Here is a 17793-nt window from a genome sequence, read left to right as displayed (position 1 = left end):
CTAAAATGTTGCCTCCCCAAAAGGCACACAAATATGCAGTAAAAATCCACTAATATATGGTTAAATAATACAAACTAATCAGAGGGAGTACTGTCAATCACAGTGGAGCCCAGGATGAATAGCAACTGAGATGCATCTGATGGGGATCACAGTACATACCCAAACACAGAGGTTATCTGTTGGACGTGTTAAGCGCCAGGTATCGCAGCGCGTTCTAAAATGCCGAGAATTCACTTTGAGAAAATGTATGCGTGAGTGTGACACTAACACCCCTACAGTTAAAAAAAATAACCCGCTGCTTCAAAGGCACTTTGGATCAACGTTCCTTCCAAATGGCGGATGTAAAAGTGTTACCATTTTGTCAAGCACAAATTAAATACCATCTCTCCGAAAGTACTACAATTTAGCTTTGCACTATCGGTGATTTTTTTTAAGTGTAGGTGTCACTTTCACCATCTCTTGGATACGAACAGATGTCTGTGTTGGGCCTTTCAGATTTAGAAGGCATGAATACAAAACACACTGAGGATGTCTGTCATTCTGAATTTCTCTCAGAGTCCTCACATTTATAAAGAGAGCTGTTCTCAGCCTTTTTCTCCTGTTATAAAATCTGAGTTTCTAATGTGGTTCTCTCTGGTGTGTGTGTGTGTGTGTGTGTGGGGGGCGCTGCTCCAGGGGCTCAGCGCTGACCTGAAGCCCTGACCAAGGAAGCAATCCTCAGTCCAGGGAGACGGCCTCTCTGCCCCTGGCCGGCCTGGGATGAAATGCGACTCGGCTATTCTCGAATGTACCCTTTAATCTTTTTCATCATTCATCATTGCTCTTCGAGAAAACTATTGTAGCTTACATTACATCCATATTTTCTAAGCTTATGTGGCTGGAACTGAATTTTCAGTCAATTTAATGAACTTACAAATATTGGGCCTCATTCACCAATATCTTCCTAAGTTTTCTCTTAAATATGTTCTTAAGAAGGTTCCTAAGAAAAGTCGGATTCATGACGTGTTCTAAAACAGCAGATTTGTTCGCACCTGTGTTCGTAGGATTGATGAATCCCACGTCTTCGTAACTGAAAGCGCGTGCCAGATGTTCCTAATTAGCATAAAAAAACGCCCCGCAAATTCCCATATAAGGACATGACACTTCCTGTACACCTCCTGGGAGACAGGTTGTCGGAGATTGTCGGAGCCGCGGTGGAGGAAGTACTGAATCTCAGTACTTAAATAAAAGTACAAATAACAAGAGACATATTTACTTTAGTAAAAGTAGAAGGTGTCCACTACCACAAACAAGGCCTGGCTTTTTTTTAAAAGTTCCTATCCTAACCAGCATAAAACGGAAATGTGTTGTTAGAATCGGAATGCGGTTGGTTTTATTCATGGATGTATTTTAAGACGGTTTTATTTTCTTTAACCATGCAAGTAAGCAAATAAAGTGTGTGAAGCAGCGCAAATGGGGAGATGTGAAGAGGTCCAGCCAAATAAATAAGATATGAACACGTCTTACGCAGCCTGGCGGAGGAGTAAACAACGCTGTGGAGAGAAATAGGTATAGCAACTATGATTTAAAAACGGGAATAATAAAAACAAACGTTTTCATTTTCACTTTTACCGTAGGCTGTATTACCGAGGGTCACCGGCGCTGCGCCCGGGTTCTGGAGCACCGGAGCCCGCTTGGATCAGTGGTGCCCCATATATACAGTATCTACGGCAACCCATATATACAGTATCTACGGCAACCAAACTTTACTGGTGAGACAAACGTGTGACGGTCAGGAAGACGTTTTGGCAGAGGGGACACTGATCAGAAAATGTAACGGAACATTGTAGAAATGTAGTGGAGTAGAAAGTATAGATAATTGCTGCAAAATGTAACAAAGTAAAAGTCAAAAGTAGGCTATGCACTATTGAGTCTACTTAAGTAAAGTACAGATACGTGAAAAATGTACTTAAGTACAGTTAGGACGAATTTGTACTTTGTTACATTCTACCACTGCATTTTGGCCCTATAAATAGCGATCAATCACCAAATAACGCAGGATTTAATCAGTTTAATTGCTGATGTAAATTGCAGTGTTAGTGTCTTTTTTGCATAATATGATTTATTTTTCAACAAATGATCAGAAATACATTACAGTACAATACTATTATTGTAAACGACTGTAGAATTAAATTAAATGCAGTAAGCAATCATTTGGAGCAAATTGTCATCACTCAAATGTGCGTAAGAGTGCTTTTCAGTGTTCGTAGATTTTGTTCTTAGCTAAGAACAAATCCAAGTTAAGAAAACATTAGTGAATGCCAGAATCTTCGTAAAAAGTTCGTAAGAAGGGTTTAAGAACACATTTCTTTGTAAGAACGGTTGGTGAATGAGGCCCATTGACCTTAAAGGGATACGCCACTGTTTGTTGAAATAGGGCTTATCATGGTCTCCCCTAGCTGCATTTTTTGTGCATGCATTGTTTTAGTCCGGTGCAACACCGGAAGCGCCGCCGCTAGTTAGCTTAGCGTAGTGAATGGAATCCTATGTTGCCGGTTAGCATGTTGTGAGTAAAAGTGAGCCAACAAAAGACAAAAAAACATTGGCCCACCTATCTACAGCCAGGGTAGGACGTGATAAGCCCTATTTCAACCCTTTCGTATCCCTTTAAGGCATAGATAATACTATGATCTACATCAGAGATCTTCAACAGGGGGTCTTCAGAGTTACTGCAGGAGGGGTGGGGGGGGGGGCACCAAATTATACATTTTATGTTTTTTTTTTCTAAATTTCGAATGTCTTAACATGAATCCAACACATTATTAGCAAATATAAATTGAATTCAATAGCAGGAGTTATCTCAAGACACTTTACAGATAGAGTAGGTCTAGACCACAATTCCCCCACGAGAAAGCATTTAGTGCGACAGTGGTGAGGGGAAAAACTCCCATTTAGGGAGAAACCTGGGACAGACCCAGGCTCTTGGTGGGCGGTTGTCTGATGGTGTCCTTCGCGTTCCACTTCAGGGATTGCTCCGGTGCTGAAAAGGTTTTAGGCCGCCCTTCTCTGTATTGTAGGCCCAGTTTAATATGCAACTCAATATATATAGTAGGGGGTCCCTGCTCCGTCTCTCTTTAAAGCTATAATGAGTAGTTTCTGTGTGCCTCCTCCTCACAGTTGCTAGTGGGATTAGTTTATATTTAGAGCACATCCCTGACCAAAAAAACATCACATTGCAAATATGTGTGTAAGTATGTGGGGATGTAACTGAATACACACACATGAGTCAAGGGTGTGATTTCTACTGGGATTCTTTCTCCCACTCCCGTTTGATTTATGCACTAAAAGAAACACTAAAGACTCTTCAGTGTCTTCTTATTGTCCAACTGACAAAATCCAGGGAGATCAAAATGTTAAAATGCTCTCCTGAGTCAACCCTCCGTTATTACCGTGCGCTCACAGCATTTAAGCTTCACAAGCAGCAGTGGGGGCTTCACAGGACAGGCTTGTTTTCAGCTAACATACAAGCTGTTCCGCCTTCTCGGTGGAGGTTGTCGTAGATTGGGAGGTTGACTGCAGACACCACTCAGGGCTGAAAAACTCGTCGGCATTTTCAGGAGGAAAAAAAAATCATTTAGCTGTTCTCTAAATTACACTATGAAATAGCAGGTTTCTATTATGGGCCGTTGTTGTTGACTTCACTGTGTAAATCCACATACAGTACAGATATGTATGAAGATATTTTTACTCCAATGAACGGATACAGATACTGACTTTGTGTCATAACTCGTGTGTGTGTGTGTGTGTGTGTGTGTGTGTGTGTGTGTGTGTGTGTGTGTGTGTGTGTGTGTGTGTGTGTGTGTGTGTGTGCGCATATTGTTTTTCAAAAGCTTGAGATAAAATCATGAACATATGTGAATTTAAAACACAAATATCTTGCATGTCAATTTTTTTCCCCCTTTTTCCATTAAACATGGTCAGACTTTTTGTGGGTGAAGTTTCCATAATTGTAAAATTTATTATTATATGTAACAACAGGAGAAAATATATATTTTTAAAGTCAACGTGAGTATACTACTCACTCTGTAGTAACCGCAGTAGTGTGTGTGTGTGTGTGTGTGTGTGTGTGCGTGCGTGTGTGTGTTTTACAAGCGCGTGCACGTACCTTCATGAATGTGTCCGAACACATGTAATTTGGGCTGGACTCTTCTCTGGACTGTGTTGAGCAGCTCCATGCACCCCACGCGCTGCATCTTTTTCGGGACCCAGTCCAGGAAACCTGCACACAGCGACATGCGAATCAAACACACCTCACTCTAAACCCGCTGCTTCTCCGCGGGTCCTGCGCACGTCACCAGGCCACAAACGAAGAGCTGTGGCCCAGAATGAGGTGACTTAGGTAGGCTAAAGGAAAATGATCATCTTAAAATAGAAGATACACATAGTGGTCTTGAAGAGGAATCTTTTTTTTTTTTTTTTTTTTTTCTGTCTCAGTATACGTTTTTTTGGACTGGGTCTCGACTAGTCCTGGTCTTGGACTTGACAAAGCTGGAATTGACTACAGCCCTGACAGCAGGTGTGGTAAAAGTACTACCACCTTTGGGGTGGCCTCTAGCTCACCCAGTAAGAGTGTTCGCCCCATAGTGGCTGAGTCCTGTTGCTTGTCGTCCCCCATCTCTCTCCCCCTTTCATATCCATCCACTGTCTAATAAAGGGAAAAGCCCCCCAAAAATAATCTTTAATCTTTGTCTAAAAGCGGCCGTTAGAATCAACACAAACTGAAAGTCACACACAGCCACTTTAATCCTGTTGGTTTTCTACACAAACTGGCGCTTGTGCAGTAATGATCCTCTCTGGATCATTTCACTAATGCGTTCAACGGGCAACAGTGTGATGTGATTTTCGGTGATTTCCGCCCCTGAATGTGTCTCCGCGAGGGTCATAAATTTCGTCTCCCTTCAAAAAGCGATACATCACGTTTTTAGAACCAAGCTCGCCATTTCGGGTCCTTGTCTAATGGCAAACTGCAGATCGCACCAAAACACACACACACACACACACACACACAAAAAAAAAGACTCTTAGAAAGCAGCCATAAAAAAATAAAGATCAATCACAGCCACACACAGATGCAGACTTCACAGTGTGTGTGACAAGGATGAAGCGCGGAGGGTATATGATTTAGTGGCTGCTCTGCGAGGAGGGATGCTGCTCATGCTGAGTCAATAAAAGCATCAAGTCGGAGAAATAAAATGACTGAGGAGCTCGTGCCTCCATCTTCCCCTGCCTTCTGTCGCTCTGGCCAGACAAGGAAAAAGAAAACTAGAGTGAAGTGAACAAAAGAACAAATTATCAAATGAGAAAAAGAAACCGAAAGACTTAAAAGTCCCGCTAGGATTGTTTTGATCAATCGGAATGTTTGCCTGTGAAATGCCAGAAATTTGTAAAAACAAAAAATACCTCATCAAATTCTCAAAGCTTGATATGACGTCTTTTAAACTGCATATTTTTTTTTTCCAACCAGTGTCCAAAGTCAGGTTCATCCTCTTCAGGCAGACAGCTTCTCGAGAAAAGAGAGGCAAATTTAAAGATCTGTAATCCACTGATGGCACAATTTGCCTGGAAGCTGCCAGAAAACTGGGGGTCCAGAAAGTTCTGTCTTTAGCACGTGTGGATAAATGTCTATGGAGGAAAGAAGTCATTACTGTCGTCTCTGGGATTGCACTTTTGTATGAACATTGTTTCTAAGATTACAGATAAAAAAAATTATGAATTAAGTAATAATAAATCGTCATATTGAAACAGGAAAAAGGGCCTTCAACAAACTGTTAAGGGCAATTTAAAGTCAAGTCTCAAGTCATTAAAGGGTAACTACCATTTTTTTCAACCTGGACCCTATTTCACCATGTTTTTGTGTGTAAGTGACTGATAGGAACAACAATCTTTGATATTGATCCAGTATTAAGCGTGAACGCTGTTACCGGCAGCAACAGACCAGGCTGCAGTGTAACCCTATTGGGCAAATGTTCACCATCAATTTGCATCCACTAAAAGTGCTATTTTTGCCTACAGGCTCAGATTATTGAGTTTTATTATTAAGTGTCTGACAACATTATGGAGAGGATCCCTACAGAGATAGACCTTTAAAACCTTTCTGTGTCTCTAGCTCTAAACCCACCAGACTCCATTTAAAAAAACAATACTTTTAGCGTGTATAGAGCCAGCATATTTTCACATGTAGATCGGTAAACTATGTGCTTATTTCAACCAAAACTAGATTTGTGATGGTTGGAAAAGTGGAAAGACGACTCAAAATGTCTTTTCATAGTTTTATTTTGTAAAACTTGTTGCTTGTTTGCAAGCCGTGATGTCTCTCTCTCTCTCTCATGGGCGGCCAAAGCAGAGAAAGGGGAGGTAACCTTTCCCCTTATGACCTCATAAGGAGAAGATTCCAGATCGGTCCATCTGAGCTTTCATTTTCTCAAAGACAGAGCAGGATACCCAGGGCTCGGTTTACACCTATCACCATTTCTAGCCACTGGGGGACCATAGGCAGGCTGGGGGAACGCATATTAATGTTAAAAAAACTCATAAAGTGACATTTTCATGCCATGGGACCTTTAAGTCTCAAGTCAAGTTTTCAGGCAGTCGATTTTCAAGTCAGCCAGGTCTCAAATCAGTCCAAGTAAAGTCGGGAGTCCTTATTTTTGCGACTCGACTCCAAGCCGCAAAATCTCATTTCAGTTCTCATGTCAAACCGTCGTTTGAATTAGCCCCTTGCTTGGACTTAGACCAAAACTAGACTGTGGCCATATAATAGTAAGCTTATGTGCCGTGACAAGTGAAGTAGCAAGTTTCATGATACGGTAGCTTCAGTAAGTCTTCACCAAGGCAAAAGAAGAGAAAGAAAAAGACTCTCTTAGGGGACGACTTTAAGATTCTTTATGCATTTCTTATTTTTTGACTACCAAACAAAGTGCTAAAAATCCCACTCAAGTCAAAGTTAATGGACCCTCTCAGATTCAGCACAGACATAAAAACTTCCATGCTCTCAGCTGGCAGTGAATCACTCATGCAGGTAAAGTAATGCAGTCGGACTTCTTTGTCCTCTAAATGTATCTACCTGTAAAAAAACAACAACCATACTTTCAGTGTCATTTTAAGTATGAAATGCCTTAAAACTGTAAATGTGTTCTTTACAGGCCTTGTGAGACTGTGGAAGTGAAGTGAGAAGTTACGAGGGCTTTTTGTGTCTCGGGGTATTTTGCTCTAATGTGCCGCTTGTTTCAAAGCAGCTGCTGCTACGGGCACTGCGCCTGTTTTCCTCTTTTTTTCGTCTCGCTTTCTCTCTTTGTCTCTCTGCTGTTAACTTCTTCCTCACAGCCAGATAAAGAGGCCATATTTTTCCTCCCTTGCTGCTGATCTGCTGTTTTTGACCGTGCCTCATAAAAGACAGGAGCTTTTCGGTGCAGTGCAAAACGACATCTTGCTCACACTCACTTTTTTTTCCCGTCACCTTCTGGGCCATCATTCGTTTCGCACTCTTTTTTTTAATTTTTTTTTTAAGATTTCTAAGAAAGATTTCTTTTCTTGACCTCTAGTGCTTAAAAGAATTCACTTCTTTAATTGTCCACGCTTTTCTTCTCCATCCCCTTTTTCCTTTATCCTTCTTTCTTTCTTATGCCATTCCCTCTGTTGCTCAGAGTGTGTGTTTGTGTGTTCTCGTTTAACTACATTCGTGGGGTCCAAAAACCGGGAATACACTATACTTGAGGGGTACGGACAGCTTCATGGGGCCAAAATGTTGGACCCCACAAGTTTAAAAGGCTGTTTGAGGGTTAAGACTTGGTTTTAGGATTAGGGATAGAATTAGGTTATGGTTAGGGTGAGGGTTAAGGTTAGGCATTTAGTTGTGATGGTTAAGGTTAGGGTAAGGGGATAGGGAATGCATTATGTCAATGATGGGTCCCCACAAAGATAGTGAAATGCACTGTGTGTGTGTGTGATGCATTAGTAGCCTGCTGTAGCTGCTCCATATGCCGGTGGCTCATACGAGCAGATAGCTGGAGACACTTCGCTAAGCTGAATGGAAAAATAAACGGGCGCCGGTGTTCGCAGCCGCGACGCAAGACACAGAAATCAATCACACACACTCGTCTGAGCACCACAGCTGCAGCGGGAGATGAGGTGTGAAAGTGTGTGTGAGAGAGTGAGAGTGAGAGTCAGAGAGAGAGAGAGAGAGAGAGACAGAGAGAAGATTGTGTGCACAAGTGTCTGTGTGTGTGTGTGTGTGTGTGTGTGTGTTGATGACGTGCCTACAGGATGTCAGTTTGCTTGTGAGCCAGCATCTGTGTTTGTTCCGACTCTTGAATGATTCCTTCTCCTCCGATTCCTCCTCTCGTAGTGTAAACATTATTTCAGTAGCAGGTGACAAAAACAGTGGTTTCACACGGGACACAAACCACCGGTTCCCTGGGGGAGTCAAGTCCTCTGGGGGGGGTCCACCACCACTCACATGATGGTGGACTAGCATTTTAATTGCAATGTCCCCAGTTCAGGCCCGGCTGGCAACCTTTGTTGTATGTCATACTCTCACTGTCATCACTTTCCTGTATGATGATCAAATATAAAACATGATGCATATTTTATAGGCTGATGCTAGTATTTCTACACCCCAATATATTTAAATGTGACTACTTTTCGGTCAATAAATGAAAACATAAATAAATAAACGACAGAGGGGGCCAGATTTACTGCAGTTTTTGGGCCTGTTTTTCAGGCCCAGATGTGATCTCTACGATTTTTTTTCTTTTCATAGTCATAGTTAATATTTAATAATAAGCTAATGCACTGTTCACTCCCTGCACTGTTCACTTTTGCACTAACACCATTGCACCCACTCTATGGTCAGTCCATACCAGACCTTTGTTATCACTTCACAGATTGTCAACTCTTTACATTTCTGTGAGTGATTTTTATGTATGTGTGATATATATGTGTGTTTGTTGTGGAGCATGCGTGTGTGTGTATGAACAAAATAAACAAATGGCCACAAGTACATGTATGTGTTGGTGATGCCCGTGCCCAGTGTGTGTGTGTGTGTGTGTGTGTGTGTGTGTGTGTGTGTGTGTGTGTGTGTGTGTGTGTGTGTGTGTGTGTGTGTGTATGTGCTGTAATGTGTGTCTCACCCAGTGGGGGGCAGTGTGTGACCAGGATGTCTGTGTTGTCGGGGATCTGGTTCCACTTGTCCAGGAGAGCCTGACCCCGCGGCAGGTTGAAGCCCCAGCCGTAGTACCAGGGCTGCCTGCAGACCCACACACAACACACACACACACACACACACACACACACACACACACACACACACAGAGACAGAAAGAAAGAAAAACAGAGTGTTGGTTAGTACACTCACTGTGAGAAGTACAAACATCATGTGGGATGTTTTGAATCATATGTCACACACCTCACTCTCACATCAAGTAACCTTTACATTAATAACGCTGCTCATTAAAAAGGGATCGGAGTTGAGGGGAACACTGGACCTAACAACTTGTTCACATTCCACTCACACGTGTGTGTGTGTGTGTGTGTGTGTGTGTGTGTGTGTGTGTGTGTGAACACAGTGGCCACAAAACCAAACAGCAGGAACATGTATACGTACAGCACAACTAACTGAACTATTTCTAATTTGCGCTGTGGACAAAATACCACACTACACTGTGATGACGTTTTTATTTAATTTTTTTTTATTTTGCTGACACTGTTGATCCGTGAATGGTCGTGACGAGTCTGTGTTGTTAGTCCTTGTCATGATGACAAGGCTCTAATTAATATAATCACTTTGTGAATGCAGTTCTCCTTTTTAGCATATATGCATAACGTTTTGGCACCGACAGCAAATATGTGGCCTCTCGGTGTGGTAAGCTCTTCTGATGAATTTAAACTCATTGTCAAATCAGACCCTTTATGCCCCTTCCATTATAACTGACTAACCTAACTAACTAACTGTAACATAAGAAATGGTGGCTGTGTGTGTGTGTGTGTGTGTGTGTGTGTGTGTGTGTGTGTGTGAGGGGGTCCTTACTAGAGGCTCTTTAAGAGGCTGTAGCGGGCTCCGTTATTAACGTTTTCATTCATTTTCATAGCCAATACAATTTTCAGAACCCGTCCCCCGTCCCAACCGACAATACAATTTCTCTCTCAACCTCTGCCGTACTACAACAATCAAAAAAAGAAAATTAAAATGATATGACAGTACCACAGAAGCAGCTCCCCTATGTCTTCTTCTTTAACAAACTGGTCAAACGGCCTCCAGATTTTCTCATACCCCCCCCACCTCAATATATATATATATATATATTCTTGAGCCAAGCACCAATTTTCGGTGCCTCCATTTTCTTTCAAATGAGTGCTTTAGTCCTTTTTAGCGGGCTCCGTTATAAAGCTAGTGCATATATTGCACATAATCACATGTAAGAACATAATCACGTTTTTCTGGAGGGACTGTAATGCAATGTTATGGAACTTTTTGCTGCAGCTGTAGTTCCAGTGAGACAACCTGTAGGGGGGCCGAAGAGGGAAAAGTTACATAGTGTTGCTTTAAGGCACGTGTCAAACTCAAGGCCCGTGGGCCAAATCCGGCCCCTCGCAGATTATGATCCGGCCCGCATATCAATTTAGGTTCACAATACATTTTGGCCCACCTAGTTTTTGACAACTTTTTCCGATGTTTTTGTCACTTTTGCTGAAATTTTTGTCACTTTTTCACTTTTGGGTGCTTTTTTTTCTATGATGACTGAGGAACTTTTTCCTGACTTCTTTAGGACTTTATGTTGACCAAACTGTAAGTGAGAAGGCAATATGACACATGCAATAATACAATCAAAGATATTTGACTTTTTTGATTTAATAAAAGCATATCATTAAAGTAAGCATGTCTGGCCCTTGATGTGATTCTTATTTTCCAGTGTGGCCCTCAGTGGCCAAATTTTGCCATAGGAAAAACTGGCAAGGGCATTTTTCAAAGGGGTTCCTTGACCTCTCCCCTCCAGATGTCTGAATGAATGCCCACCTTATGCTAACCCCATGCAGTTAGAGCCACCCTCCCCAAGCACCCCCTTGCAAAATGAAAAACACAAGGAAGAAACACAGTGTCAGTCTCCTTCCTTTTAGTGTCTAAACATGAGGGTTGACCATCAAGGTGACAAGCTGGCTTATAAAGAGCAGTCATCTAGCAGAGGATGAGGGGAGGAATCAAGCAGATCCCTGGGGGGAAAAAGCTACATTAAACATCTCCTTGATCACAGTCAGCCCTGGGACGCTCCACGACAGGAAGACGAGGGAAGAAAAGGGGGGAGAAATGAGAAAAGAAGAGAAGAAGAACAGAGCCTTAATGGCTGGGGCTCGTGTCCCTTTACTTTGATAACGGACGCCTCGGTCGTGAGTGACGGAGAAGAAATTAACATGTCACTTACAATCTGTACCCCGATCCATCTTCCTCTCCAACACCCGCACAAGTGTGTGTATGTGTGTGTGTGTGTGTGTGTGTGTGTGTGTGTGTGCAACCGCAGGCGACGACGTCCGCCGCCGCGCAACCAGCCATTTTTCTTTTTTTAAATTGCCGTGTGCAGTCACTCGAAACGCCAACTTTATCGCTGTGGTCGCTGCCCGACACGTCTGTGCTCAGTGAAACATCAGATGAGGATTTTTTAGAATAATATCCGGAGTGTGTTTGTGTGTGTGCGTGTGTGTGTGTGTGTGTGTGTGTGTGTGTGTGTGTGTGTGTGTCTGACATGCTTGGTGACTTCAAAGACAGATGGGGAGACAGAAAGACAGTCCTGCACACACACACACAAACACACACAGACACACACATACAGACACACACACACACACACACACACTCATACAAACACACACACACACACTCATACAAACACACACACACACACACACACACAATCCTCTCTAATTAAGAAAGCTAAAAATGGGGACTCCAGGTCACGTGCGCAGGGAGGGGTGGTCAAGCATATGTGGGGAGTGCATCATGGGAAATCACGTCCTATTTCAGCCGGAGTGCACGCGATTAAAGTCCCCTCGCTTCCTGAACACCAGATACAAAACTTTTCTGACGAATGATCTGATGCTGCCCATGAACACAATTTCAATAATTCACACTGCGAATATTAAAACATTTAGACTGGCCTTAGCATATTAATAGGCCGCGTGGAATGTAATATTCATGTCCATCTTCACACGGACGTCTCAATTAAAATGGAACGAGCTTTGCGGTGCAGTTGATGCTCCCGATTCTCTCAGTGTGAATGGAGGGATGAAGAGAGAGCAAAGGAGTAGAGGAGATATGGTAAACTGCTATCGGATGTTGATTTATTTTCATATATATATATATATATATATACTGTATAACACGCATAACAGAGTCCTAGATAAGCAAAGAGAAAGATTCATGAGGATGGAGAGAACCAGCGAGATGCTTGGATCGATGGATAGAGGAGTTCGAGTCAAATTAAAGGACCATATTGTACTTTTGCATGTTTAACTACCCATCGTATACTCTTTACCAAGGTGCAATTTTATTTTGGGGGGGGGGATGCATGGGATACATATCCCTGCCTCTGCTGAATTACAAACAAAATGTATACTTCACCAAGAGACCATTATATACCTAAAATAGAGGTATTTTCTAGAATCAGTCCTTCAATCAGCTTTCCTTAGGATGTGCCATTTCTGTGTCTGTAGCTTTAAATGCTTTAAATTAAGGAGGAGGGGGGGGGGGGGCAAGGTGGAGGGTGGGGGTGTGGCCTTGACCAACTGCCACTTTGATACTGCGAATATTAAAACATTTAGACTGGCCTTAGCATGAAAGCCATGATGTCTCTCTCTCTCTCTCATGGGTGGGCCAAATTCTCTGGGCGGGCAAAGCAGAGAAAGGGGAGGTAACCTTTCCCCTTATGACGTCATAAAGGGAAGATTCCAGATTGGCCCATCTGAGCTTTCATTTTCTTTTTTGACACCATTTCTAGCCACTGGGAGACCATAGGCAGGCTGGGGGAACTTATATGAATGTTAAAAAACCTCATAAAGTGACATTTTCATGCCATGGGACCTTTAAACTAAAGCGCTGTAACGTGAACAGTTTATAGTGCGATGGACGATATAATCCGAGCAGCAGTAGCTGCTCGTATTTAGCCGCTGCAGAGCTCCAGGACTCCGGCTACCAACGGCAGTTGTTAAGCTGCCAACAGGTGACTGTGAGCCGGCTACAGGCACCACCAGATGCAGATAAAACAGCCATAGTCCTTTAATGGACACCCACACAATCTGTGATTGATCAATGTTGCTTTTGAGTTCCTGTCAAAACTCGTGAAAACATACCTTGGAATTAAAAACTTTATTTGAATCTTTTTAGAGGCTGTGTATCCAATTCTGGATAGAAAAAGAACTCAAGTTTGCCATTCAGTATACCTAAAAGAGTGACGATGCAGTCTATCATTTTGTCAGCCGAGGATTACGGGCTCCTTTATAAAGTACCGCTGCTTGGATCATTTTGGGACATCCATCATTCTATAGGAGAAGGCGACTCTCTTTGTCAAATGGTTTATATCTCATTTTGCAGCAAACCTCTTCACGGTGTCCACCGTGCCAGGAAAACGCCTCCATGCCGACGGTACATGGTAAACACAGATTTTGTTGAAATAAAAAAATGGTCACTACTTATTCTTTCATGTTTTGTTAAAAACCATATTCATTTCTAAATCACATTAGTTGTTTGTAATAATCAGCTTAAGTATGCAGTGCACATATTCATATTTAGCAGAGATAACTAAGGAAGGTAAGTTTCTGTATGGGAGGGGCGGGGTCATTGGAACTGTTCTTGGCTGAAGTGGTGCAAAGGCTAATGGGAAAAAACATGTTCTACATGGTTTCTGTCCTAGTTAAAGTGTGTTTTAATAATGTTCTGTTAATTTGTTAGGTGTGCATTTATGTTATCTGGGTTTTAGTTTTGTATGGTTGATTCAGTCTTCATGTTTGTCTCCATTTATTGTTGCACCATGACCGAGACCCGGGGGAGGACTGATGTGGTCTGGGCAGGGAGGCAGACCAACACCAAACATATCTGCAGACAACAATGGAAAATACAATCTGAGAATTCTTATCCTTACTGTTTTACTGGAACTAATGTATTGACTACATAGCTCTTAAAATCAGGCTGTCATAAGGAAAAAAACATATTTATAAGAATGTGTTCTTTCTGCAGTTTAGATAAGTAGAACTTAATGTTTAATATTTATTATATTTAAACAAAAGTAACTTATGTTGACTGATTGTATCAGTAATGTCTACTATAGTAAACTTGATTTGTCTTGACTTGACCTTGACCTGTTAAAAACTTAAACCGTTTAAGGTAGCAGGTTTCCACGCTGGTTTCTAGTAAAGTCAACTCATTTGTGTAGAAATCTAGCAGCAGCAAATGTAATTTGCAGCCAGGGCCAGTCTAGCAACTCTCCATTGGCTTGCGAGCTGGAAAAGCCAAACTCTGGTCAGGCCAATCACACTGTGTATAGAGTCGGTGGGCGGGGCTTAACGTAATGACGGTTCGGCCTGAATTCCCTGCTACTTGAAAACAAAGAAGATGGATGCTGCTGCTGCTGGGAACAGAGGTCTTCTAGAAGACTTGGAGTTCAGTTTTTCTTTGAGAAAAGAACAAAGAACGACACTGAAGTCATTCTTAAAAAAGGAAGAGGTGTTCGGAGTGTTGCCGACCGGATACGGCAAAGGTGGAATCCATTGACTAGCGTTGCTCTGGTTGGTTGTAGCGCTATCCTATTGCGTGCAGAGGGAATTTGAGATGGGATTGAGCCCTGACCAATGGTGAGTTCCCAGACCCAAAATCTGGATGTGGGTCTGGCTCGCCAGGGTAGACGGTTCTTAAAAAGAGATAATCTCTCACAAGGAACTGGCCGTAGCTTCTCTCCATGAGAGGCCGACTCGTGTGTTGGCTGAGCCAACCTGAGACTAACTGAATGTAATTCCATGGATAATATCCCTGCTTTAGAATTATGAAGTGTTTATTTTTATCAGGTAAGGGATTAAAACGGTACAGGTAAATTGTGTTAACGTTGAGGAGGAGAATGGTGGTGAAGCGTGTAGCTGTAGCATATTAAAGACTGTGCTAATGTGCTGGGCTGGCATTTGGTACGGGTTTTAAAAAAAGGAGAAAACAGATGTTTGTGTTAGAGCGCTCGATCCCCCGGCACATCTTTAAGGCAACACACTGGGAGAAAAACAACAGCTTTCAAACCATTACTTTCATTTCACATCCATCCCCCCCAACCCACACACATACACACACACACACTAAAGGATTTAACACTAAGCACGGCAATGCACAGCTCTTTGCTTAAGTTTTTGAGCTTGCATGTATCACTGCGTGTGTGTGTGTGTGTGTGTGTGTGTGTGTGTGTCTAACTAACGGAGGCCCACTGATATCACTGGAGTAAGTCCATGAATCATTGAAGGGCTCTGCCGAGGGCTGCCGAGCACCCTTGCCTGCCTTCTCTCTTTCTCTTTCCCCTCATTCTCTCTCATCTTCATCTCTCCCCCTCATCACATCTCTCTGTCCATTTCCCCTCTCCTCCTTCTTCCCTGTCTGTCTCCTCTTGACATATATTATTCCATCTCTCTCTCTCTCTCTCTCTCTGTGTGTCTTCAGTTCTCCCCCTCACTCTCCTTGTTAGGGGGAGACGACCTGCTGCCAGGAGAGCAGCCCCCTCTCTGAGAGGCTGCCTCCTGTGTGTGAGAGGGAATTATTGAAAACCCCATCAACAGTGAAGGTGTTCTGAGGTGAGGTCCAGCAGGGAGGAGAGAGGCACAGTGTGGAGATGGGGGAAAGGACTGCGGAATAAGCTATAGTACACTCTAAGAAATATCTGTGTATTAACATTGGTACGACTGTATATTTCAACAGAAATTGTCCATAGAATGTCATTCGCAGTTGATTTTTTTTTTTGCATTTCGAATTGCATAATCTGCGCTCCGACCACTTTTGTCAGCCACAGAGGTTGGTTTTGGGAGATTACAGAAGTCCACGTTGTCACATTTTTCGTCTCAAGTTTTTCTTACTTTTTTCTGACCTTTTGTGACACTTTTGTAGCTTTTTTTCCCCAACCTCTTTGACGCTTTTTCCAATGTTTAAGAAGTTGACTAACTGGGCGGCTTTGTATGAGAGAAGTTGATATAGGCCTAACAAAATGTTCTGTATTCTAACTGTAGCTACACACTATATTTCCGTTCTTTATGTAATTAAAGAATTTATTTATTTATTAGAGAGTTGGTGCAGAGTTGGTTCATAATTCTGTGTGGAGTCGTTGCTGTGAGTGACACCTACATCAACCACAGTCATGTAATCCATCGTTCATATGAATGTATTGACTAGCGCAGCTTTATGTTTTAATTGTGCTTATTTGTCAACTAAAAAAGTATTGTGTCTGTATCAAAGCCTGATAGATCTTCTTCCTCTGTGCCACAGAGCTCCGTTGTTGTCCATCAGCGAGCCACACTGTTGCCCTGGGTGACATGTTCCTTCACTACCAGGAACACACACCGCAGTTCATTTTCACCCAATCCCACACACACACCCTCCTGCTGCCACAGATGCTCACTAGAGCACCAAATGGGGATTCATCCGCCGCTAAAAAGAGTCCCCAACGAATGCGCCACAAATGCATTTCTTCCCTTTTGAGAAACGTTTGAAAAAAAAACTATATATCTGTAAAAAAAAAAAAAAAAAAGAATTAATTTACAGATTAATGTCCTCAGTAGGAACCAATCCCAAAAAATGCAATAAAGCCAGCTCTGGTCTTTAAATGCAAAGGTTTTAAAAAAAAAAAATTAACGTATCAAATACAAGTATAATTTTGGTATCAGTGCTGCAACTGAGGTATCAGCACCAATGTCAAAACATTTACAGTCAAAGGAGATCCCGACTTAGGAGGGAGAGAACAACAACAAAATAGCAAACACATGCAGATGGATGAGGAGGAGGTGAGGAAGCGCTGCGGTTGTAGGGTAAGAAGGAAAAAGAAAAAAGGCAGGACACTGTAACGAGGTCCATCTTAGCGTGTAACACGGGCCTCGTGCTAATCGCTACATCAGGCGAAAACACCCAGCCGTGATCACCTCTGCTAGGTTTAATTAACTGCTCATGACTTAACGACCCTGATAACTGCCTGCTGGGAGGCAGGTTGGGGGGCGGCGGCACACACACACAAAAAACACACACATTTGTGAAGTGATGTTTGTCCTGGGTTTGACGTGCAGCTCACAAGCATAGCTGCATATTAGATATTATGATATGCTCCCTGACGTCTATCTCTTTCCATTCCCGGACTTCTTTGTCCTTCCTTATGGGAAACATCATCGGGGGAACTTTTTCTTCAATTAGAAATGAACGGAGGGAAGGCTTGCTGTTCCCATGGGACTTCAGCGCCTTGGCGGAGGTCGATCGCAAGGCCTCCGCAAAATCACGTGGCAGGTGAGAGCGCCAGCTGGGACGCCTAAGGAGCCGACCCAGCCTCTTGTTGTTCGCTCCTCCAGAAGCCGAGCTTTCCTCACTGCTTCTCTGAGCTTTTTTTCCTGCCCTGTCAGCGTATTACGGCGCTCACTTTCGGTTCCACACAGCAGGGGGGTAACGTAGGATGCTTCACAACCACCGCTGTTCAGGAGCTGCGTGGCCGACTTGTGAGATCCAATCGTGTCCGCGCCGTTCGCACACATAGCTACGAAACGTATTTA

At 42.8% G+C, this 17793-nt stretch overlaps 1 protein-coding gene across 1 annotated transcript in view; it reads right to left on the bottom strand.

Moving 5' to 3' along the window:
- Window positions 1-17793, bottom strand: part of mpped1 (metallophosphoesterase domain containing 1) — an 83758-nt gene that overhangs the window by 1724 nt on the left and 64241 nt on the right. Inside the window, exons 5-6 of the mRNA XM_028571360.1 lie at window positions 9168-9283; window positions 4145-4258 (exon numbers count right to left, since the gene is read on the bottom strand). Coding sequence (XP_028427161.1) covers window positions 4145-4258; window positions 9168-9283 — 230 coding nt within the window. The remainder of the gene's footprint in view (window positions 1-4144; window positions 4259-9167; window positions 9284-17793) is intronic.

This window comes from Perca flavescens, chromosome 23 (assembly GCF_004354835.1).
Source record: "Perca flavescens isolate YP-PL-M2 chromosome 23, PFLA_1.0, whole genome shotgun sequence".
Lineage (NCBI taxonomy): Eukaryota > Metazoa > Chordata > Actinopteri > Perciformes > Percidae > Perca > Perca flavescens.
This window is presented reverse-complemented; position numbering and strand designations above follow the sequence as displayed.